General features: G+C 41.1%; 1 protein-coding gene across 1 annotated transcript in view; it reads right to left on the bottom strand.

Annotated features, from left to right (window-relative positions):
* KCNMB4 (potassium calcium-activated channel subfamily M regulatory beta subunit 4) overlaps positions 1-25,862 on the bottom strand; it is a 61,195-nt gene that overhangs the window by 20,964 nt on the left and 14,369 nt on the right. The window contains exon 2 of the mRNA XM_007082265.3: positions 13,123-13,250. Within this exon, the coding sequence (XP_007082327.2) occupies positions 13,123-13,250 (128 nt within the window). The remainder of the gene's footprint in view (positions 1-13,122; positions 13,251-25,862) is intronic.

Raw genomic sequence — 25,862 nt, 5'->3', positions numbered from 1 at the left:
TCTCATATGGACTGGAATCCTGGGCTGATATCGGCAGCAGTACAGCAGAGTGTTTAAGAATACGGACTCTGGAAGTACAGTGCATAGGTCTGAATCTTGCTTCTGCCTCTTGCCAGCCATGTGACTTGGGCAAGTTGATTAACAACTCTGTGCTTCATTCCCTCATGTTTAAAGTGAGGATTATGGCAGTAATGCCTTTTAGGGGTGTTGTATGGACTCAACGAGATTCAGTGTATAAAGCATTTAAACAGTTTCTGGAACAGAGTAAACACTCTAGGAAGGTGTTGGTCACTACTGAGTAAGGCCAGGGGAAGACTAGCAGCTAAACAGTCAGGTGTCTGTCTGTGACCCAGTCCTTTCCGGTATTTTTACCAATAACTTGGATAAGGGACTCGAAGTCATTTTGATTTACAATTACGATAACATTTTATGATGAAAGAAATAATAAATATGGTATGTGCCAGAATCAAGATTCAAAATAACCACAAGAGAGTGGAACAATCAGAAAAAGCAACAATATATATTTAAACAGGGATAGATTTTAAATTCTTGCATTTCAATCCACAACACCATTCTCACAAGTTTAGAAATGGCGGGGGCAGGGGGAACCTGTTTTAAGAACAGCATGTATAGGGGTGCCTAGGTGGCTCAGTCAGTTGAGCGTCCGACTTCAACTCAGGTCATGATCTCATCGTTCGTGAGTTCAAGCCCCGTGATGGGCTCTGTGCTAACAGCTCAGAGCCTGGAGCCTGCTTCGGATTCTGTCTCTCCCTCTCTTTCTGCCCTCCTCCGCTCATGCTCTATCTCTCAAAAATAAATAAACATTAAACACTAAAAAAAAAAAAAGAATAGCATATATAAAACAGATGTGGGAGGAGTAAGTTTGATTAATTATAAGCTCTGCATGAACCAACAATGTGCTGTGGCTGCCAAAACTATGCTATGTCAGGCCCCATTAACTGACTTTAGTCTCTAGATTTAACAATCGTAGCAAAAATGTTCTAGCCTCCCCTGTATAGGCCAGCTTCAAACACAGTAAGAAGAGCATCGTAAACAATGACAACAGTGATGGCAGCGTAGACCGGAGAACATCTACTGTCTGAGGGTCAGGGTCTCGGTTCAGATCTTAGCCTGCTCCTCTCTGGCCATGTGACCTTAAAGACTGTTTCTTCTGCTGTAAAACCCGGATAATATGCTCTATGTTCCAACTGAGACCGTAGCACTACCCAAGATGAAATTTTTTTCATCTTGGTAATGTGGTAAAATATATATGATATAAAATTTGCCATTTTAAATATATAGTTTAGTAGCATTAATTACATTCATGATGTTGTGCAAGTGTCACCATTAACGATTTCCAAAACTTTTTCATCCCTCCAAAAGGAAATTCTATAGCCATTACTCAGTAACTCCCATTTCCCCCTTCCCCCAGTCCCTGACAACCTCTAATCTGTTTTCTGTCGCTATGAAGGTGCCTATGCTAGATATTTCCCAAATGAGTTGTTGACAATTAAAATTGTTTGCAGGGGTTCCTGGGTGGCTCAGTTGGTAAAGCATCCGACTCTTGATTTTGGCTCAGGTCATGATCTCACGGTTTGTGAGTTCAAGCCCCACATCGAATGCTGACAGTGGACCCTGCTTGGGATTCTCTCGCCCTCTCCCCCCACTCTCTGTCTCTCTCTGTCTCTCTCTGTCTCTCTCTCTCTCATGAAAAATAAATATATAAACTTAAAAAAAATAAAAATGTTTGGAATCAGAATGGGCTTCTTTAGGGAGAGGTGATGTCCATGGTCACCATGTTCAAGTAGAAAATGGAAAATCCTTTCAAAAAAATGTTGTGGCAGGGATTCACTTTGAGTTGGAGTGAATGACTAGGTTGTCACCCAGGTTTGGATACCCTCTACCTGTGCTAGAAGCTAGTTCTGGCCCCATCTTATCTTAGACGAAACTGAGGCACAAGCTTTGTCAGTAAGTAGCCCAAGGTCACACACACGGTCACGAAGAGAGCTATGGTTAGAACTGAAGTCTCCTGACGCACAGCCCTGCCCTGCATTCCACCCTCTGACGGCACTGCGCTCTGTGACCTACTTGTCCTACGGTTCTTGTAGTTTTCCTCCTAGATTCCCCCGGAGCTTTGTTTGATGGCTGCATCCACAGTCTTAAATGAAGAGTGATTTAATAACATCAAATTCTTCACTTTATTGCCACATGATAAAAGCTGTTAGAAGATTAATCTGCAAGTATAAAAACACTTTGAATGACCATCAGAAAACAGACCCTCAGGTTTATAAGTCATGGACAGCCTTTGGGATGTCAGACTTTGAAAAAATTCTGCGATGAATTCTACGCGTATCCCGTGGCATACTTGGAGAAGCCACAGCAATCACTGCTTTTTTTTTTTTTTAAAAAGTACAAATTTTTAGACTAGAGAGAGTTTTCAATTCTGATGTAATCTCCCTTAATATGTAACTAGACACAAATGTATATGGAAAAGATTCAATTTGGGTAAGATTCCAGATTCACTGTTTTGTTCTTTAAGACTCAAGCTATATCACTGGATTCAATGTCTAAAGAGAAAGCCAATATGTTCTTTTAAAATTTTACTACAGAACCAGTCTCTTCTTTAATGGTACATTATAAGAAATACTTTTCAGAGTAAATAGTAACCCAAAGTAAAAAGCTCTATTAAAAATTGCATTTTTAACAAATATCAAGTCTAGTATTTAGTAATTCATCCACAACTCAATAAAATTTCCCTATGGCATTTGTTCAAATTATCAGTTCCTATCTATATACACATTTTCCCCCCATCTGTATCCCAAGAGATCTGCCAGTAAAGACGAGGCTTTTTCTTTTAGTAATTTGTCCTATAAAAAACCAAAGGAAAACTTAGAAGCCAGTGAAACAAATTCATCATATAAATATATTAAAAGAAATCTGGTTTTAGGGCCTCAGAAGTCAAAAACAAATGCAAAGACATTGCAAGACTCACTTACAATTGACCAATTGTTTTTTACCATATTGGTTATACGTAGAGGCATGTATACATGCATGTAAGTGGTGTCTGTCTCACGTAACAAGAAATCCAGAGGTCAGCAGGCCAGGGAAGGGGCAGCTGCTCAATGATGGTGCCAGAAGGCTGACTCTTTCTATCTTTTTGCTCTACTCTCCTCAACACATGGACGTCCTTCCTCATGCTTATCACCTCAAAGCTGCCCAATGGTTTCTGCACTCCTGGCATCAAGCCACGTCTCTCCACTTTTCTGCCAGAACAAAGGGAGTGGAAAAAGGAGGCAGTAGTACTTATATCAGGAAAGAAGAAGCTTTCCCAGAAACCCCCAGTTGATGTTGCCTCCAACAGTCACCCAGGACAGAAAGCCAGAGTCATCCAATTCCCTCCTCTTCTTAACCTGCAGCCCTACCATGCATCATGCGCATCTGTAAGTTGGTGGATTCCACTTCCTTAAAGTCTCGTGTCCATTCCCTCCCTTCTTTCCTCCATTAATTTCACCTTTGCCCAAGCTCTTTTCACCCCTTGTCCAGGCTGGTACAAAACCATCTTCCACACAGCCACCAAATGGGTCTTTCTAAAACACAAATGTGATTGTCATTCTTCCACCACACATCAAGTCTCAAACCCTTAGCATATATGATTCAACCTCTTCAGGTTCATCTATACTTTCCCCCTAAGTGTACTTTCCAAGCATATGAAGCTCCTTACATATTCTTCCAGTTGCCCGTGATACTGTAAATCTTAATGCTTTTGAACATGCTATCATTTTCCCTGAAATTGCTTTCCCTGGCCTTCATTCATCTGGAAAAGTTTTACTCATTCTTTAAAATTCAACCCAAACTTTTCATAAGATAGATGATATGGACAGAGATAGAGATAGAGATAGAGATGGATATCTCCCCATTATTATAGAACTTACTACACTGTATTCCAATGACTTATTTACATAAATGTCTTTCCTACTAGTCAGTGAGTTCCTATAAAGTATTATTATCTTATCTTTGACCACCTCTGCCTGGTACATAGCAGGTGATTAATAAATGCCTGTTGAATAAATGAAAGAGTAAATGACTGAAGTGGTGGTAATTTGATGGATGAAATCTAGGACACTGAAAAGGGTAAAATCATGATATAATAACGATGAGCTATTTTGTAGCAAGATCTTTGTTGCCCCTAAAATGATATTGTTTATTTCTAGGGGAGAGAAAGTAAATACTCACATAAGTGAGTTTTCCAAATAACTGAAGTTTAACCTTTTAAGTTGAATAAAAACTAACAACAGTGCTAAAATATTATTGGTAAAAATATTTCCAAAAATGCATTACACATTTCCTTACCTTTTAAGGAGAGTACACTGAACCAAATTTAACCTTTTTCAATGACTCAGTGTCATAATTATGAAACTCAATTATTGTGGAGGTAGGAAGACGGTCTCCTCCCCCATTAAATGGCTCCAGACAGTTAACCACTTAGTCCTTTGCTAATTTTCTTTCTCTTTCACCATTTGGATTTTATCTAGCATCTTAAACTGTTGTAATTGTACAAGCCCTCAAAATCAGAGAATCACAAAACCATAAAATTCAAGAGCTTAAGGGAATCTTAGAGATCATTTAATCTATCAGTCTATCAAATTTTATAGATAAGAACACTAAGCCCTAAGTAAGTGAGCAGTCCTAGTCTAATTGGTTGCTTTTAATCTTCTATATTAATGGCTTTCAAACTGTGTTCTAAAGAGCACTCTCCTCAATTTCAGGTCAGGCCATAATGTCCATCTTCCTCTAAAATGCTAAGGGTAAACTTAATTTAAACATATATACTATAGGACAAACATACTTTCAATGATCTCTTAAAAATTAGGATCTATCTGTCCAGTATCAGAAGTACGAGATATTTATTTTATTTAACAATAAAATCTCTTCTTGTGAGTTGTTTTGTGTGTGTGTTCTATATTGCTTTACTCATTAAAAAAATCCTTATTGTTTATTCATTCCATGCGTCACAGCTGAATGCAGTGAATAACCAGACAACTCACTGAATAGTTGCTTCTACCCTGGTAGTTAGAAATTTGCCGGGCAAGGAAAAAGAAACACATACATTTACTAAGTACTCACTGTTGTGCAGACATGACCTTGACCCCCCAAAATCCTTCAGATGGATAATGTTGTCCTCACTTTATAGATAAGGAAACCAAGATCAAAAAGTTGTACAATTTACCCAAGGTCACACAGTTAATAACTGGTAGAGGAGAAATGTAAACCCAGATGCCTGATCCCACATCATGGCTGTCCTTAAGGGATTAGTAATCTATAGAGGGAGAAAGGCACATATTCAACTAAGTCCATAACAGTGCGATAAAAGCCACCATAGTGGTGTGGAAGCACAGAAGAGGAAGGAATTAATTAGACTCGAAAAGGTAAGAGAAGGTTACACAGTGACATTTGAGGAAAATCTTATTTATAGCAGTAAAAATAATAATAGCAAATGCTCTTACAGGAGAGGCCCATGGCCTTTCATTAATAACCTCACAGTAACTTTATTATTTCCTCCTTCTACAAAGGGAAGTGAGGCACAGATAGGTTAAAGTAACATAGTCAAGACCACACACACTAGGAAGTGGCTAAGTCCAGGGTTCCTTCCACATAGCTGTGCTCTGCTGAATCCTAGAAGTGGAAAAAATGATGAAGGTGTCCCCAGGTGAGGGAAGAGGGAAGGGACTGGGGCAGAGGCATTAGCGTGCATGGGAAACAAAAAGTTCTCTGGGGTAAATGGAGCAGCTGAATAGAAGTGGAAACATTTAAATCAGATCACATCACCACTTCCCTCCAAACCCATCACTGGCTACTCACTGCATTTAAGAGAAACCTAAACTCTGTCTACTCTCTCTCCAGTGTCAACACTCACCATGCTTCCTCTCACTCACAGCCTCCCTGCCATGATGGCTTTCAGTTCCTAAAACTCACCAACCTCTTTCTTGCCTCAGAACCTTTACAAATGGTGGTGTCTCATTCTGAAATAGTGTTCCCCCCACTTTTACCTAGCTAACTCTTGAACATCCACTGGTCTCCACCTAGCTATGGTTTACTCGTACAGGCCTCGGAAACTCCCCACCTTGTGACAATATCTCACAGTAGCACCTTCACTTTTCCTTTGGAGCATCTACCCTACTTTGTCATTATCTGTCTGATGCTGTGGCCACAGACTCTGAGCTCCATGAAGGTATGGCTCATGGCTGGCTTTTCTTCCCCTTGCTGTTCTGTTTTTGTTTCCCCACAACTGGCACATAATTAAATAGCAGAAGTTGAAGCTGTAATGGGGAGGGCACAATCTTTATCCTATGACAATAAGAAGGCAGAAAAATATAATCGAGAATTATGACAAGAGCAAACAGAGGTTTAAATAAAGCAAAACAAAACTTTGTGAAGTGTGGGTGAGGACGTGAGAAAGGCCAAGAGCTGAAAGGATAGTTGAGGATCACTTCAGCAATCCGGATGAGAAAGAGTGAGGGCCTGAACCAAGAGAATGAATTCAAGACTTTGAGGTGGTGTGGCTGGACTGGTTTGATGTGTGTGTGTGTGTGTGTGTGTGTGTGTGTGTGCCTCCTCTGTGCACTCTGTGAATACTATCCGCTTAGGAGGGTAAAATAAAATATCAAAAAGTAAACTGGCAAGAAAAAGAAATCATTCTGCTCCCCCTAAAAGGAAAAGTTCAAAAAATAAAGACCGATCACTCCTCCTGGCCCTTTGACCCAGAGGAAATTGAGGAAAGAGTAATGGTTTTCCAAGGATAGGCTCTCTTCAACATGAAGCCAGTCAAGCAAAGATGAAGTAAGAGAATTCTATGGCAAGCCTGGGACTGCAGAGAAGTTTCCAGTCAATGGAATGAGGATTTCAAAGCATACTCGGTAAGAGGGTGTGAGTTGGGTTCCCCTGAGAAAGGATAAGCCAGGGAAAGACTGAGAGTCCAAAAAAAAGGTATAAGCAGGGTAAATGTGACCTTATCTACGTAAAAATGGTGTAAAAAGAAAATCCACTCATTGGAATGAGATCATGAGCCCCAAGACGGAGGGAAGCGATGAGCTGAAAGGTTATATGGGAAGACCATGAATGGAAGCAGCCAGTGCCATCCCCCAAGCACCTCCATGGCCTCCTTCCTGGGGGGAAGAAGAGAGGTGAGCCTGGGCCTGGCCTCCCATTACAGGCAGGGTTCCTGGTGGCTGCTCTGGCCACTGCAGATTCTACTCCTGAGTGGAACTCTCCTAATTAAGACAAGCAGTGAAAGCTGAGACTCCAATCATCTTTGTCTTCGATTTTTAAAATACTGTACCATCCTTTTCTCGAAAATGGAAACTTCTTGGGAACTATTCTCCCTAATTTCCTGCATTTGAGCAAAATCTAAAGGTTACTTTAAATATAAAGTTCATCTTATCGACAGCATCTGGGAGTCTCTACAGTAAATCTATTTTTATTTCATGTTGAGCAGTAGTAAAAAGTGTACTGAGAGTAGACGGCACCGGGGAGCTGCCATTTTCACACCTCCAACCATCGCTCGTTTCCTCTTGCATATGTCGTGGTGCAAGAGCCAAACTCCCAACTTCTGATTTCCCAGAGTCGTTTAAAATCATGTCTCGAGTGCTTCTGGGTTGTGATAGACTGCCCCCACTTCTATCTACACCCTGACAGCTTGGGAATGGGACAGGGAGGCGAGGATAGGGAATGGGTACCGTTCCAGAGGAGGTATGAAGGGCTAACATTTCCTGTTGCTCAAGTTAACAGTTAGCATAGGATGTAAGGCTGGGTCCCTCGGGTAGTTCTCAACATTCCGGAAGATAGTCCTTCCTGGTGGGGACTTGAAGATATTCAGAATTCATGCCCACAGGAGGCAACTGTGTTTGGGGGAGGCAGCCTTTAGAGATGCCTGAGAGGAGGGGCACCTGGGTGGCTCAGTCGGTTAAGAACCCAACTCTTGGTTTCGGCTCGGGTCATGATCTCCCTGCTTCATGGGTTCAAGCCACATCGGGCTCCATGCTGATAGTGCAGAGCCTGCTTGGGATTCTCTCTCTCTCTACCCCTCCCCTGCTCTCTCTCTCTCTCAAAATAAATAAACTTTAACAAAAATTTAGAAATGCCTGAGAAGGGAAGTTTGTTAAGACAACCACCAGCTGCTCAAGACAGCCATGGGAGGGGCCACCCCTGCCCACCTCCAACTTCAGGCACAAGCTCCTGACCTCTGAGACTACTTCCTCACCCAGGGCAGGAAGCTTAAAGGATCACTTGATTCATTCAGTAGTGGGTTCAGAATCAAACCATCTTGACTGCTGGTGCCTATTCTCTGTTACAGGGCCTCAACCTCACAGAAAAAAATACCACTACTCCCTTAATCTTTTCTATTTCATCCTGTCTCATTTTCTTCAGGGTGTGTTCCACTTTCGCCTCATTACTATGTTCAACAGGACAGCGTCTCTTTCTCAGTTTTAGTCTATAGCAGTCTCATTTCTCTGAATCCATTCCTGCTTCCCTTGAATCACTTCCTCCCCAAACTCTTTGTCCAGACATGGCAAACTTCTGGAAAGAGGACTGTGCACTTATTAATGCCTTCACATTCTTCCCTCAGGCCAATATAAAACGATGTCTAACCTGGTGCTCTGAAACGGCACCTAAACTATTTTCACAAAGATCGCCAACAGACTTTTAAAAAAAAATTTTTTTTTAATGTTTATTTATTTTTGAGACAGAGTGTGAGCAGGGGAGGGGCAGAGAGAGAGAGGGAGACACAGAATCTGAAACAGGCTCCAGGCTCTGAGCTGTCAGCACAGAGCCCGATGCGGGGCTCGAACCCACGAACCGCGAGATCATGACCTGAGCCAAACTCGACGCTTAACTAACTGAGCCAGCCAGGTGCCCCCCCAACAGACTTGTGATTGCCAAAAACAGTGAGTTCTCAGTAGTCCTTTTTTTTGGAAATGTTTATTTTTGAGAGAGGGAGAGAGGGACAGAGAGAGAGAGAGAGAGAGAGAGCGAGCGCATGCACGTCAAAGTGGGGGAGGGGCAGAGACAGAAAGGGAGACAAGAATCTGAAGCAGGCTCCAAGCTGTCAGCACAGAGCCCGACATGAGGCTCAAACTCACAAACTGTGAGATCATGACCTGGGCCAAAGTCAACTGCCTAACCGACCGAGCCACCCAGGCGCCCCACTCAGTAGTCCTTTTTGATTACCTCTTCCAAGACACTGCGCTCTTTTGACTCTCCTCTCACCATCTGGCCATTGCCTCCACCTTCCTTCTCCCTACAGCTCCAGTGTAGATGATCTCAAGACCGTCAACCTTCCTCTTCTCTATGTGCCCCTATTATGTGCATTCTCTCTCTTGGCTTCCACTAATAGCTTTTGTGCCAGTGACTCCCAGACCTAACACTGGCTCTGACCTCCTACTCCTGAACTAAAAGTCTGCATTTCTAACTCTTTCAAGAACCTTCTGGATATATGAGTCCCTCAAATTCAGCACAAAGCTGGACTGTCCTTTCTCACACCCAGGCAAATGTGACACCTTCCTGTTCCTCAGCACTTACATTAAGTTCTATTGCTTGTAACTATCACACATCTTCCTGATGTACCCTTCTGTGAGCTGTTTCCACATCCACTGCCCTTATCTGGGCCCTCCAGAATCTTCATGAGGACCAGCAGAAAGATAATAGGAGGAGCTTTGGAAATCAGACGAACTGGATTCCAGTTGTTTGGGTTTTTTTTTCACTTAATAGCTGTGTACATCGGACAAGTTATTTAACTTCTTTAAGTCTTAGTTCCCTCATATGTTAAATGGAGCTAGTACTTAGAACTATTATAAGAAATTTGGTGAGCTAAACGCAATGCTATTCACAATGGCTGGCACGCAGTAGCCACTCATAAAGGTTATTTTTTTTCATTCACTATTCTCTTTACTTCCCCAACCCCCTGCCTGTCTCTGAGCTAGAGCACTCTGCCTTTAACTCTCCATCATTCTCCTCTGATACACATTCAACAATCAAACTGGTTTCTTTCTTTTTCTTCCTTCCTTCCTTCCTTCCTTTCCTTCCTTCCTTCCTTCCTTCCTTCCTTCCTTCCTTCCTTCCTTCCTTCCTTTCAACTTTCTAAATCAGATTACTTTCTAAATCAGGTTACTTTCTAAATCAGATATCCACTCAGGTTAATCTCTGATTAAAAAAAGAAAAAAAAAAACTTGTCACAAATTGTCATTGCCCATATAACAGACGACCTCCTTAGTATGGCATTTATGACCCTTTAGAAATCTAACTTCAAGCTACCTTTCCACCTTACAAATTCACCACTCCTTATTTTTTTAAGTTTTTATTTCTTTTGAGGGAGGGTGAGCAGGGGAGGAGCAGAGAGAGAGAGAGGAAGAGAGAGGATCCCAAGCACTCTCAGTGCAGAGCCTGACACGGGACTTAAACCCCGTTTGTTAGAACTGCTCACCACTCCTTATTATATAACCTACACGCCTTATGTATCTATATTGTCAAGCCTTGGTTTCTTTAGAGTAGCCATCCCATCTTCAAGGTCTTCCCCGCTTTCATTTCTAGCTGATGAAATCAAATTTCTATTTGCATAAGAACCAGTTTCTCCCCCCAAAATTCCTCCTTATTAATCTGGCACATTGCATTCATTCATTCATTAATTCACCAAACTTTTATTAACTGAGAGCCAGGCATTGCGCTAAGTCCTGCGGATATAAAGCCAAAGAGGATGTGCTACACCATTAACCAGTATACAGTCTCGTGGGGGAGATGGGTATATAGACGATTCCAGTAGAGAGTGATAAGTGAAAGGATAATGCAGTAGCTCTCAATCTAGTGGTATATTAGAATCCCTAAAGTCAATTTTTTTAAAATGCTAATGCCTAGGTTCAACCACCAGATATTCTAATTTCATTGGGTTTGTGGTGCTTTTTTTTTTTTTTTTTTTCTAAGCTCCTCTGACATAGTCATGTGAAATGAGGGTTGCAAACCCCAGGATAGAGCTGTGTAAACAGAACATGGAAAACATACCTTGTAACTGGTACTTTTGGCTGCTCCACAACATATCATCCCTTCTTCTTCATTCCTGTCTGCTCAGGCATGCACCCTTTCTCCATCCAGCTTGGGAGATATTGCCCGGTCCCCAACTAAGTGGTACATTCTGATTGTTCTTTCTTGTGACTGGTTTATGAGTAGGCAAGAGAACTCATTCTAAACAAGGATACCTAAGGGGAGGTCGGCTATGGGAAATTGAGAAAAGCTTTCCTAATTCCAAGAAAAACATACCAAAAGAGATAGTCTTCTTTTGGCCTTTGGACACTGCTATGCCTGCATATCGTAAACATGAGTGGATCTGAGATCCAGAAAGGACCTGGGTTCTTGAGGCCACTGTTAGGTTACTGCATCAAACAACCCTAATGTTGATCTACCTGTGCATCTCTTAATGTATGCAAAAATAAATTTCCCAATTGTTTATGATACTTTGAGTCCGTTTTCTGTCTGCATGCAGTAGATGGCATCCCAAGTATATACAACTAACCCAAACTTGGACATCACGGAAAACAGCTCAGAAAAGGGGTCTTCATCAAGGCAGTCGGGAAGCAGGAGAAACAAATAAAGAGACATGGATATAAACATATAAGATATTCTGGGAACTGCACATAGTTCAGAGTGGCATAAAGATGACGCTGGGAAGATGGTACTCTGGGGCAAGAACCTGAGGAGCCTATGCTGTGGTGGATTAAATATGGCCACAAGATCTTTGCAGCTCCTTTCAAGAAGGAGAGTTGATTTTCACACCTCATGAATCTGGCTGGCCTCATACTTGCTTTGACCAATAGAATGTGTCAGAAGTGATGTTATGTAAGTTCCAGAGCCAGGGCCTGGCTCTCTTGAAATGCTGCCCTGAAGCTACCATACTGTAAGGAAGGCGACGTAACCTACTGAAGGATGAGAAGCCAGTGGAAGAGAAGTGAGGCACTTCAGCCACACCGGTACCAAGTGCTGGGCCTGAGAGGCCATCTTGGCCCACGCAGCTATTCCAGCCATCATCTGACTGCACGTGAACCTCCCAGCCAACCCACAGAATTGTAAGAAATAATAAGTCATTGTGGTAGGGAGCCACTAGATTTTGGGTGGTTTGTTATGCAACCATAGGTACCTGATGCATGTGCCATGCCAAGATGTTCGGACTTTACTTTGAAAACCATGAGGAGTAACCGGATTAAATTCATGTTTTAGAAAAATTGCCTTGGCAGCAGCATGAGGAATGGGCTTGGAGTGGGGGCAGGTGGGAGGTGGAAGGACTGGTTAAAAGACTTTTGTGTTGTTGGAGCTGAGAAATCATGTGGATCTGAAGTAAGACAGTGGCAGAGGGAAGGCAGACAAGAGTCACTGTGCATGACGGCAAATATAAGTTATAGTGTGTAAAAGAGAAATGCAAATTAGGAATTACTCACCGTTCTCAGGACTAAGTAAACAAGTGGATGGGAGTGCCCTTCACTAAGAGGGACTCTGGGAGGAAAAGAGACCTTAATGTAACTGCGGAACATCTAAGAGGAGAGTACTGCAAGGAGTTGTGAACATTCAATGTTTAATGAATAAATTAGTATGATTAATCGGGGTGGGTACCATAGTGTTCTAGTCCAGCGATCTGTGGTCATATGGCATAATGTGAGTTGTCTCTAAGTCAAGTAAGTTTTCATGGTGTGAACTCATTTTCGCGATACTTCATCGGAATAGAAAGGAAAAGGAAAGATTTGCTGCGCCCCCAAATGCTCGCAAATCCACATGTGGTTCAGTTGATGTGCATTAATCTGTAATTCTCAGGAAATACCACTAGTATCTAGTGTTCCAATCTGAAAGCGCATTCTGAGGGTATCCAGAGGGTAGCGCCATGACACAAGTTCTCTCTCTTTGTCCTGCAGATTCTTCACTTACCTCCCCACCTGTAGAGTAAGGGGCTTCCCTAACTCCATGCTAGAAAGAGTTGAGACTATCTCCAGGACAGATATTTTGTCAGGTGGGCACAATCCACGATTTATTTTGTAATAAACTACAAAGGCTACAAACCATTTTAATATGCACATGTAAATACCGGCTTACCTTTGAAATTGATTAAAATAGCAAGTAAATGGCTGGGAACCAATCTCATCTTTCCAGTACTGTTGCCAATTCATGACACTTTCCAAGTTCTTCTGATTTTCTCTCTTACAGGGAGGAATATAGGAGCACTAACAAAACAGAACACAGAAAATAAAACTATTAGTCTACAAAACGTTGAGAGGTAGTCCTTTTTTTTAATAGAGAGATGGTATTATGCACATGGTAAATCTAATTCTGATCTACCTAATTTTTAATACAACCAAAGTGAAATTGTTAAACCATATATCAAATTTTCAATTTGGAACAATTACAGAAAATATTCCAATAACAAAAATGTAGCAAAAAATAATCTTCAGTAATTACAGTATGAGAATAGATTATAAACAATTAGATACAATGTAATAGCAAATTAAAAGCATAATATACTCTCTTTTTTCTGTGGGTCTGCCAAGCAAAAAAAAAAAAAAAGTTAATTTTTACCCCAAGTTGCTATCTATGGACCTTGATATTTTCCTCTTCCACTTTTAACTCCCAAATCAAGCACTTGGCTCTCCTCAGATGCTGCTCTCAACTGCTGAAACTCAAGCTTTCTTTTCTTACATTCTCTTGGACAATAAAATCAGCAGAAAAGTTCCTCCCCCAAGTACATAATCAATGCATTTTGCTAACCAATGCCTTTTCCTAGCGCTGCCTCTAACAAAGTAGTTCTCTCTGAAGGGACCCAATTACTCTAAGCAATTCAGAATCAGCAGATTTGGAAAATTATTCTTAACTCTAGATGTTAAAATTAACGATTAGCATTCTAATCCATTTTCTCTGATTCAGGTTTTTTTTTAAGTTTTTTTTTTTTGTTTTTTTTTTTTTTTTTTTTTTTTAAGTAATCTCCACACCCAGCATGGGACAAAAACTCACGACCCTGAAATCAAGAATTGAACTCTCCACTGACTGAGCAAGCTAGATGCCCCTCCAATTCAGAGTTTTATAATAATGATGATCACAGTGCAAATTTACCCTTATCGAGTGTTTACAATATGCCAGCCACTGTAATAAATACTTAGTGGGCTTTAACCATGTGCTTCTTACAACAACCCTAAAATGATCTCTTATTTTACAGATGAGGAAACTGAGATTTCTGTCCACTCTACAGCTGGATGCTGGTGATTTTATCACATTCAACTCCCAGATGTTCTATCAAAGTTTCAGATGTTGAGAAGAAGAAAAACAAAACAAAACCAAACCAGTGACTTTATAGTAGAATTTGATTCACATTATTTTACAGCATATAACTTGTCAACACCTTCCCACTATTTTCTGGTTAAAATAAAAACTTTTCAGTATGATGTACAACCCTCTTCAGGATCTGCCCTCCCCCTCCTGTGGGATGCAGCCATTTAGAAGCACACAGTCCCCAGATCTTCCACGTGCTATCACACCTACTGGCTGCTACATGCTCTTCTCTTTTCTTTTAATGCCCTTTTCCTTTTAGTCCCCTTCTTTCAAGATGCAGCTCTGGGGCATCTGTCTGGAGGAACCTTCTCTTCCTTACGTGACAGTTAAGTCCCCCTCATTTTTCCTGCCACAGGCATCATACCCCATGCAGCCACAGCTGTAATCACCGGATCCCACTGGTTTGTTTTCTATCAGCTTCCTCAATTTGCTGGCAAGTTGGAAGAGGGCTCTTTTTTTTCCCCCTGCATCTTCACACTTAGGGCCATGCGTGGTAATAGTGAAATCTCAAAAATGCTGGTAGAATTAATAATAACACACTTATATAAGTTTTTTTTATTCAAGATGATGAAGCCATTTTCATAGTAGTTAAATTTCTTTAAATTAATACAGAAATATTTTCAAATTTTAGTAAATTTGGTTACTTTCTGTTATATGTAACAAATCCACAACATGTTATGCAAATCTTATTTTAATGATTGGATAACTGGATCTTTACCTTCTGTACATACAGTTAGTGTTCTCTTAATAACATTGTACGGACTTCAAGCGGTATTACAAAGCTGTAATCATCAAGACAGTAGGGTACTGGCACAAGAACAGACACTCAGATCAATGGAACAGAATAGAGAACCCAGAAATGGACCCACAAACATATGGCCAACTAATCTTTGACAAAGCAGGAAAGAATATCCAGTGGAATAAAGACAGTCTCTTCAGCACATGGTGCTGGGAAAACTGGACAACGACACGCAGAAGAATGAACCTGGACCACTTTTTTATACCATACACAAAAATAAACTCAAAATGGATGAAAGACTTAAATGTAAGACAGGAAGCCATCAAAATCCTTGAGGAGAAAGCAGGCAAAAACCTCTTTGAACTTGGCCATAGCAACTTCTTACTCAACACGTCTCTGGAGGCAAGGGAAACAAAAGCAAAAATGAACTACTGGGACCTCATGAAAGTAAAAAGCTTCTGCACAGCAGAGGAAACAATCAGCAAAACTAAAAGGCAACCGACAGAATGGGAGAAGATATTTGCAAACGACATATCAGATAAAGGGTTAGTATCCAAAATCTACAGAGAACTTATCAAACTCAACACCCAAAAAACAAATAATCCAGTGAAGAAATGGGCAGAAGACATGAATAGACACTCCTCCAAAGAAGACATCCAGATGGCAAACCGACACATGAAAAAATGCTCAACATCACCCGTCATCAGGGAAATACAAATCAAAACCACAATGAGATACCACCTCGCACCTGTGAGAATGGCTAACATTAACTCAGGCAACAACAGATGTTGGTGAGGATGTGGAGAAAGAGGATCTCTTTTGCATTGTTGGTAGGAATGCAAGCTGGTGCAGCCACTCTGGAAAACAGTATGGAGGTTCCTCAAAAAATTAAAAATAGAGGGGCGCCTGGGTGGCTCAGTCAGTTAGTGTCCAACTTCAGCTCAGGTCATGATCTCATGATTCATGGGTTCGAGCCCCGTGTCGGGCTCTGTGCTGACAGCTCAGAGCCTGGAGCCTGCTTCAGATTCTGTGTCTCCCTCTTTCTCTGCCCCTGCCCACTCACTCTGTCTCTCTCTGTCTCTCACAAATGAATAAACATTAAAAAAAAAAATTAAAAATAGAACTACCCTACAACCCAGCAATTGCACTACTAGGTATTTATCCAAGGGATACAGGTATGCTGTTTTGAAGGGGCACACGTACCCCAATGTTTATAGCAGTACTATCAACTATAGCCAAAGTATGGAAAGAGCCCAAATGTCCATCGACGGATGAATGCATAAAGATGTGGTATATACATACAATGGAGTATTACTCGGCAATCAAAAACAATGAAATCTGGCCATTTGCAACTATGTGGATGGAACTAGAGGGTATTATGCTAAGCGAAATTACTCAATCAGAGAAAAACAAATATCATATGACTTCACTCATATGAGGACTTTAAAACACAGATGAACACAAGGGAAGAGAAGCAAAAATAATATAAAAACAGGGAGGGGGACAAAACAGAAGAGACTCATAAATATGGAGAACAAACTGAGGGTTACTGGAGGGCTTGTGGGAAGGGGGATGGGCTAAATGGGTAAGGGAAATCAAGGAATCTATTCCTGAAATCATTGTTGCACTATGTGCTAACTAACTCGGATGTAAATTTAAAAATAAATAAGTAAATAACAGTGTGACATATAAAGCTAAAGCTTTCTGTGAAATCCTGAATTTTGAATTCTGCCAAAGCAGCTGTTAGGCTTAGAAGCCATGGAGGCCAGTAGATAGGGCTCCAGTCCTACTATCTCTTGGGTGTTTGGACTGGAATAAATTACTTCTGTTTTCTGGACTTCATTTTTTCTCATCTGTAAAATCTCCAAAATAATTTCTAGCTCTATATTTCTATGATTCTCTTCTTGGAAGTACATCAAGATAGGACCCAGCAGAAGACAGGACTACACTGTTGCAGTATTTTTCCCAGAAGAGATCCTGAGCACTGGGGAAGTGGCTGGGAAGCCTGACTGAGCCAACCATTCCAGCCAGCAAAACGGACAGTTGTGGTAGGTCCTTTCTTGGAGACCTGTACTTAGCTTAGTGTTCATAAGCAGCCTTTGCCATGTTTTTATTACTTCCTACAATGTGCTGGACATTTCCTTTACTTCTATTAAAACATTTTTTTTTTCTATACCATGGTCAGTGAGTGTATCAAGTGAGAGTAGGTGGCACTTGATTGTGCTCTTTGAAGGGAAGAAGTGTGAAACAAAAATCCACTGGAGTGTTTTTTGCAATGGCTACGCTCAACACAAGGGGTTCACTAAACATTTTAGGGAATAACAACAAGCACCAAATGTAATTAAGGCAGATTTTTAAATTTTGCAAATTAACTCAGTTTGAAGCCTTGCTATTTTTTTTTTTTTTCGGGGGTGGGGGGGGGTGGGGGCAGGATGGGTTTAAAAGAAATGCCCCCACCAAATGACAATTCTATGATTTGACCAGAAGTCACATCCACATGTTTCTGGAAAGGTCAGATAAAAACTTTCAGTGAGTGAGTAGAGTGTGTAGTAGATATGTTGTGGTTTCATATGGGAAAAAAGAAATATTCCTTGCCTTTAGGATACTTTTATAAGTTTATTTATTTTTGAGAGAGAGAGAGCACACATGTGTGGGGAAGGGGCAGAGAGTTCCAGGCAGGCTCCAGGCTATCAGTGAGGAACCCATCTTGGGGCTCAATCCCACAAACTGTGAGATCATGACCTGAGCTGAAATCAAGAGTCAGACGCTTAACCTACTGGGCCACCCAGGCATCCTGCCTTTAGGATACTTTGAGGTAGTGTTGGTGGATTTTTAGAAGCAAAGTTTTTTGTTTTTGTTTTTGTTTTTTTTACATTGGGAAAAATGCTTGTAAATCAAAATTCAAGTATTTTTTTTCATGCATCACATTCTTTCCAAGAGTATCATAGATGAAATAATGAGCTTAGGGGTGCCTAAGTGACTCAGTTGGTTAAGCAATTGATTCTTGGTTTCAGCTTAGGTCATGATCTCATGGTTCATGAGTTTGAGCCCCATGTTGGTCTCTGCGCTGACAGCATGGAGACTGCTTAGGATTCTCTCCTTCTTTCTCTGCCCTTCCCCTGCAGGTATTTCTCTCTCTCTCTCTCTCAAAGTAAACAAACATTAAAAAAACCCAAAACTATTAAAATATGAGTTATAATACTCTAGTAACTTCTAAAGCTCACATCGCCTTAAAAGGAAAATTTTTACTTTTTTTATATAGAGAGAGAGACTGTGAGAGGGGTAGGAGAGCAGAGGGAGAGAGTGAGAATCTTAAGCAGGCTCCATGCTCAACAGCGAGCCTGACTCAGGACTCTTGATTTCAGCTCAGGTCATGATCTCATGGTTGGATCTCATGCAGGATCGAGCCCTGCATCAGCTATTAGCAAGGAGCCTGTTTGGGATTCTCTCTCTCCTCTCTCTCTCTGCCCCTCCCCCACTCATGCTGCCTCTCTCTCTCTCTCTGTCAAAACAAACAAATAATTATTCAAAAACAACAATAACAAAAAAGTTAAGTTCAAACCTTAAGTTCTTAAAACTCATTATTGTTCATTTTCTTGTACTTTGATTCTCCCATTAATTCGTCTTTTAAAATTTCTGTGAAGCCTAACTCAGATTCTCCCTAGATCCTTCTCAATTCAGGTGGATCAGCGTAGATTAAGAATTTTAAAATAAGTAATAAATACCAATCCAAAGCAGTGTTCCGGGGGGGGGGCGGAAATTGGAAATTCAGTCAGAGACTCCTTTCCTCTCTGGACTGTTCAGACCTGATGGGTTTCCAGGCACTATAACAGCTCCACCATGAATAGCTCACCATTGGGGGAGGGGCACAAATGATAATGTAGACCACCATATCATCAGCAACATCACTTTCATCATCATGACTAACATTTATTGATTATATGTGAAGCATCTCATCACGGCAAATCTACTTTAATCCAAGTGAGCAAATATTATAATCACCTATGTTTTACAGAAGAAAATGAGGGCAGAGGTTTAAGAAAACTTTCCCTCAGTCACAATGGCAAATGGGAAAGTTGGGATTCAGACTGCAGAGTGTCCTTAACCACTGCCCCACGCTGTGCCGTGTCTCTATCTCTAGGGCTTCCCACTTTTCTCTCTTTGGAGCTCCCTGCTTTGGGGGGAAGGAAGATGCCTTGACTTTTGCCTCCCTCTCTCAGAGAACCAGTGTAATGATTCTCTGGGAATGGAATTGGTGTAGCCTTCCCGAAGACTGATGGGTCAAGGCAGGCTGGGGCAAAGCTTTGTTTTCCCGGTACCTTCTCAGAGAAGTGCATTGTAAGTCTTTGCTTGTTCCCTCCTCTCTCCATTTGGCTCCAGGGGTGGTTTTTGGTGCCATGGATGTAATTTCACTTAGGTGAATTTACAGACACGATGTCTTTGGTCATAGAGGACAATGAGCGTTCCCTGGGAGAAACTTCTTCATTCAATTCTGACCTTTTTTGTTTCTCATTTGCAAAGGCAGCATTTCCCAATTTCTAATATTATCACCCAGATAACCTTCACTATTGTCTGTGTCATTTGCTGCCTAAACTTGCATGAAATCATTTTCTTTAAAAAGTGAAGACAAAAAGAAGAATGTGATAAAATATATTTGTTTGATGCCTACCTGGTAGAAAAAAATTTTTTGACTTTTGCATTTACGCACCAAGTTGACAGAATCGAATGGGCTAAGACTTCAGTGAGTTTATTAAGGGAAGATACAATCATCATTTGATGTGGAATATTTGATTATGTACTTATTATGACTTATTTTTCCATTATCTTATTTTAGGGTTTATCAAGATTTATAATAGCATTCTTTGCAGCCTATCACAATGGATTTATATTTTAATAGTACCCTCTTGAGTGTGTTCTTTTGTGTCTTCAGGATTGCATTTCAATCATGTGGGCAGAGTAGGCAGAATTCACTTTCTTCCTTTACTGAATCATTTAAAAAACCATTGCACAATACATGTGATCCATTTAAACATCGGGGAGCGAGTCTATGTTAGACATTATCTAAGAAACAGAAATGGAGAAACTGTTTTTTTCTTCCAGTTTCTTTACTGACTTCAGTTGGTTAGGGAGGGTAGTATTGAAAGACATAATACTAGAATGGATTTAGCTGATTAAATAATTTCTGAAGTAAACTTGATTAGAAAATGAATGGGGCTCCTGGCTGGCTCAGTCAGTAGAGCCTGCAACATTTTCCTTTTTTTTTTTTTTTTTTACATTTTTTTTAACGTTTTTTATTTATTTTTGACACAGGGAGAGACAGAGCATGAACAGGGGAGGGTCAGAGAGAGGGAGACACAGAATCCAAAACAGGCGCCAGGCTCTGAGCTGTCAGCACAGAGCCTGACGCGGGGCTCAAACTCACGGACTGCGAGATCATGACCTGAGCTGAAGTCGGCTACTTAACCGACTGAGCCACCCAGGCGCAACCCCCTTTTTTTTTTTTTTTTTTTGAGAGAGAGGGCAAAAGTGAGCAAGGGGCAGAGACAGAGAGAGAGAGAGAGAGAGAAAGAGAGAGAGAGAGAGAGAGAGAGAGAGAGAGAGAGAGAGAGAAGTGGGGCTCATCCGAAGCAGGGCTCAAGCACATAGGATGCAGGGCTTGAGTTCACAAACCACAAGATCATGACCTAAGCAAAAGTCAGATGCTTAACCGACTAAGCCACTCAGGTGCCCCTAGAGTATGCAACTTTTCTGATCTTGGGGTTGTGAGTTTGAGCCCCACGTTGGAGAGATTCCTTTAAAAAATTTTTTTTTGATTAAAAAAAAAAAAGAAAATGAATTCTTGAAACATTATCTACTGGAACATGGGTCTAATTATATTTTATCCTATAATTCCCCATTTTCTGAAATCCTGTAAGATATATGTGTCAGCTATGATGTGTAACTTGAATGACAGTTTTGGACAATATAAATGTATAATCAGGAAAACACTGTGGAATAAAAAGTGTAACTGAGCCATTTATAAACTCCATAATGTTCCATATGCCTCGACTTCATTAATTGTGTATACACACACACCTTATGAATGCACGTTAACTTAACAAACACATACAAAATTACATGTCAGCTAAAAAAAAAAAAAAAAAATTAAATTCTAGGGCAGGTGGCTCCAGAATCTGTATCCATACCTGAAAGCTAAATGAAAATAATCTTGTGGAAGAACTTGAAGATCAAACAAATGGCTTAGAAAACAAAAAGTAAGGCTGACTAAGAATAGGAGAAGCTACAGTAAGTTCTTCGGAGAGAACATGGTGCCCAGCCTACAGCGTGTTTGTCAAAGTCTGTCCCAAAGACCACCTGGATTGTTCATCAAAAAGGGCCACCCTCCCGAGAGTCTGATTCAGTCAGACCAGGAATCTGTATTATTAACGGCTCTCCTTCACCCTTGGAATGACACATTTTTAGGATTGATAATTTAAGCAACAAGCCATTCTTGACTGCTGAGTACAGGACAGTGTGCAAAGAGGAGATATTACTCACCCTTTATTTGTCTCTTCCCTTCCTTCCCAGGAGCGTGCCTTGTAGTAGTAGCATGAGTAGTAGCTTATTCACAAAGTGCTTTGTGATTATAAAAGAAGAAGTGGAGATCTTGGCTTTGGGGGTATGATAGAGGCTTCGCAAAAGAGATGATTTTGATTTGTGTTTTTTAGGTTGAACAGGAGTTTGCTTCTCAGAGAATGGGTGGGGAAGGTGATATTCTGAGAAGAAAAAATGGAATGTGCAATGACTTTGTGTATAAATGTTCCAGAAAGACTGAGTCATCTAATGTGCTTGGAGGATAGAGGGCATGGGGGATGGAGTTGAGAAATGCCCAATTATCTGAACTACTACTCACTAAAAATTGCTTCTCTCTCCTTAAATGCTTCAATGAGAAACTGCTTGCTACCTCCTGCAGAGTATTCCCACCCACCCACAAATTTATTGTCATGTGTTGATACTATCTGCATTCTGTAATTCAGTAATATTCATTTAACTTTCAGATTCAAGCAGACTGTTAAGGTTGGTGGTACTATTAAAACTGAGAAAAGTTTCAAATAACATTCCACTTTCAAGAGAAAACAGTTCATTCAGCTTTAGAGTTAGAAAATAAAAATACCGTGTCTACTATTTAAGTCTAAATAGAAAAAGTCAAACCAAAACAAGAAGTTTCAACCCGGAAAAAGCTCAATAGTTATTATTTATAACAAGCATGACAGTACATGTAAAAATGTGTTCAATGGCATATGACTGTAACTTAAAATCTTTGAGATGACCAATCCTCATGACCATACAGAACACTGAAATGAAATAAAACTTTCTTAAATTTCATGCATGCATTCAGATATGCTCATTGATGGCATTATTTATGTATTGTATTGTATACTGTAAAGTGCACACATTTTAATGTGTGTATACATATTTAATGAAATATGACAACCACCATTTGTTTGAAAAAGACCAACAAACCCTATCCATGCTAAGTCCACTTTAACCAGGATTGGTTATGTTGATAAGAACTTGATGTTTCCGGGGCGCCTGGGTGGCACAGTCGGTTAAGCATCTGACTCTTGATCTTGGCTCAGGTCATGATCTCACAGTTTCTGAGTTTGAGTCCCACATACAGCTCTGCACTGATAGTGTGGAGCCTGCTTGGGATTCTGTCTCTCCTTTTCTATGCCCCTTCCCCACTTGTGTGCGTGTTCTCTCTCTCTCTCTTAAAATAAATAAAGTTAATTAAAAAAAAACCAAAAACTTGATGTTTCCTACTTGTGGCAGAATGAGTTTTCCAAAGATGGCTGCACCAATATGTATCCCATTTCCTAAGCCATTTCATAAGTCAATGTGACATTGACACTCTTCTCAGTGTACAGCTTTATCTTTCCTTCTTTAGAACATGGATGAGTCTATGATCCTGTGTGACTTCCAAGGCTAACTCAGAAAAGGTGACATAGCTTCTGCCCGTAACTCTCTCTCTTGGGAACGTCTGCCCTTAGAATCCAGACACTATTCTGTGAGGAAGCCAAAACTGCCCTGTGCAGAGAGATCACACTGTAAGGCTGGTGTGGAGAGGAACCGAGACCCCCCCACCCAATAGCCAGCATCAACTACCTGATATATGAGTAAATGAACCTTCAGATGATTCCAGTGTCCAGCCTTTGGGTATTCCACTGGGACCTGAGACGTCATGAAGCATAGATAAGCTGTCCCCTTTGTGTCCTAAATCTCTGACCCACAGAATTTGTGAGCATAATAGAAATGATTTAATCCACAGGAATCTTTGACAGTGGCTAACAGATCATAGGACCCCTAGGACTAAAAAGGTGAACACCCTTTAAGGTTCTCCTTGATCTACATACCTGAAAACACCTGAGGTTTGGTGAAATGTAGTCTAATGGGTCACTGTGACACAAGACAGGGCTCCTCATCCAATCCTCAGGCCAAAAGCTCCTTGAATGAAGGGAAGGCTGGGAAGGCCCTGGGAAGGCCCTCTGAGTAGCACCTACCAAAAATCTAACCTTTCCCGAGAGAACATTCAGACATTTACCAGAGTAGCCGTGCAGTGCGGAAAGGGTAGACACTTATTTTATTTTTCAAGATTTTAATTGCAGTGTAGTTAACATACAGGTGTACAATATAGTGACTGAACAATCACCTGGCAACCATCGTTTGTCCTCTCTAGTTCAATGTTTTGTTTTTGGCTTGTCTAGAAGGGGCAGACATTTAGAGTGTTATAGGACTAGCTCTGTGCTAACCTTAATGCCTGAGGGCCCTAGTCTGACTGTGCTCCCAATGGGGGCTCATAGCATCAAGAGAAAAGGGAGGATGAGCACTGGGTGTTGTATGGAAACTAATTTGACAATACATTTCATATAATAAAAAAAATAAAAATAAAAATGGACAAATAGAAAAAAAAAAAGAGAGAAAAGGGAGTTTTGGCCCAGGTATCACAATGGGCCCAGTGAGTCCATGAATTCTCTTATGGTTATTCCTACAGATCCCAAAGGTATAGATATAATACACATACTTAACTCTAGTCCTAAATTCCTCCCTTAACCCCCTTACTCATAGACAGAACTCTAAAACTACCTGTTCTTTCTCCAAATAGTAAACTGATAAGCCAAGACTGTCACTCTAGGAAGTCACAGAGATCACGGGAGAGAGGATTCCTACCAAGTCCCTATTTAACTTGCCTATTTGGCTCCTGAAGAAGGCGGATGAGTCTTGGAGAATGGCTGTACTGCTAAATGAATCAGTGGTGGCCCCAATTTCAGCTGTCATTTCAGATATAGTCTATTTACTACAGCAAATAAACTTACCACTGGAACCTATCCTCTGGCGACTGATCTGGCAAATGCTATTTTCTCCATTCTTGTGGACAAAGAGCACCAGAGACCGCTACACTTACCTGGTCGAGATGGTGTAGACTTTCCAGACTTATTCAAGATTGTCCTACTCAGCACTACCTCAACTTTCTTTGGTTCTTATGCTCTGCAGTAGAACATAACAGAACAGTATACATTGATGATATCAGGCTGATGACTGGACCTGGAAGCAGGGAGAACATGGTGCCCTAGATTCCTTGGTAGAGAACAGATGTGCCAGTGATTGGGAAGTTCGGGACCTGCCACCTCAGCTATGCTTCCGGGAGGCTAGTGGTCTAGGGAATTTCTGGATACCCCTTCCAAGGTAAACGACAAACTGCTGCATCTTTCACCCCTTAAAAATAAGAGTCACAATGTTTGGTGGACTTCCTTATATTTTGGTGGACACATATATATCCACTTTTGAGATCACTACTCTGACCCCTTTACTGAGTAACCCCCAATACCACCAGCTTTCCGTGGCAGCCAGGGCAGGAGAACCCACTCCAGCTGCTCCAGGCTACAGAAAGCCCTGTCAATTCACCTCTTTGGCCCAGGGCCTCCAACAGTCTCTGAGGTCTCTGCCAGATTGGCGGGTACATGGAGCCCACCAAGAGCCCTGATAACATAAAGCAAACCTATGCTTTCTTTGGAGAATATTTCCTTCTAAGAGACCACTGACTTACTGCTGAGTGCCAGTAGGATCTGGATGCCTGAACACGGAACATCATTACCATGCTATCCACTGGACACTGGGCTTTTTGACCCACTGAAACATAACGGTGGAGTTTACAGGGCTGAAGCAGGTAGTGCTGGGAAACAAGTTTCATAAGCAAATGGCTCACACTCCCAATGCACCTTCTCTTTTTTATACTATCACCTTTCCCAACCTGTCCTAATAAACAGTTGCTTACGAGGCCTGTTTTTCTACTACTGGGATATACGTACCCCCAGGAGTACTCTGCAGTGTGCTGGTGGGTATTTAAAGCCTTTGACCAGTTTGGGTAGATGAAGAAATCTGGCCTCAGGGAGCATAACTCTGAGGAGAACTTCCGATTGTTTCTCTCATAAGAAATGAAGTTGAAGGTACAGACCTACACTGATTTATGCACACTGCCAAATAAATCACAAACTGCGTTTTGATTAAAGGAATGAGACTGTGTTTAAATCATCAGAAACAGAACTCTGATCAAAACATGAAATCTAGAAGTTGTATTTCCCATGCATCCCTTCTCAGGAAGCTGCTTGAGGACGTATCCACCAAAACAACAGTATAAACCAAGAAAAGAGGACCACACTGGGTCAAGGAAACAGAGTACTCAACATGGGAGAAACACAGCAGGCCTAAGGCATAACCAGTTCAATTTGGGGCAGTA

The sequence above is a fragment of the Panthera tigris genome, chromosome B4 (assembly GCF_018350195.1).
Source record: "Panthera tigris isolate Pti1 chromosome B4, P.tigris_Pti1_mat1.1, whole genome shotgun sequence".
NCBI lineage: Eukaryota > Metazoa > Chordata > Mammalia > Carnivora > Felidae > Panthera > Panthera tigris.
This window is presented reverse-complemented; position numbering and strand designations above follow the sequence as displayed.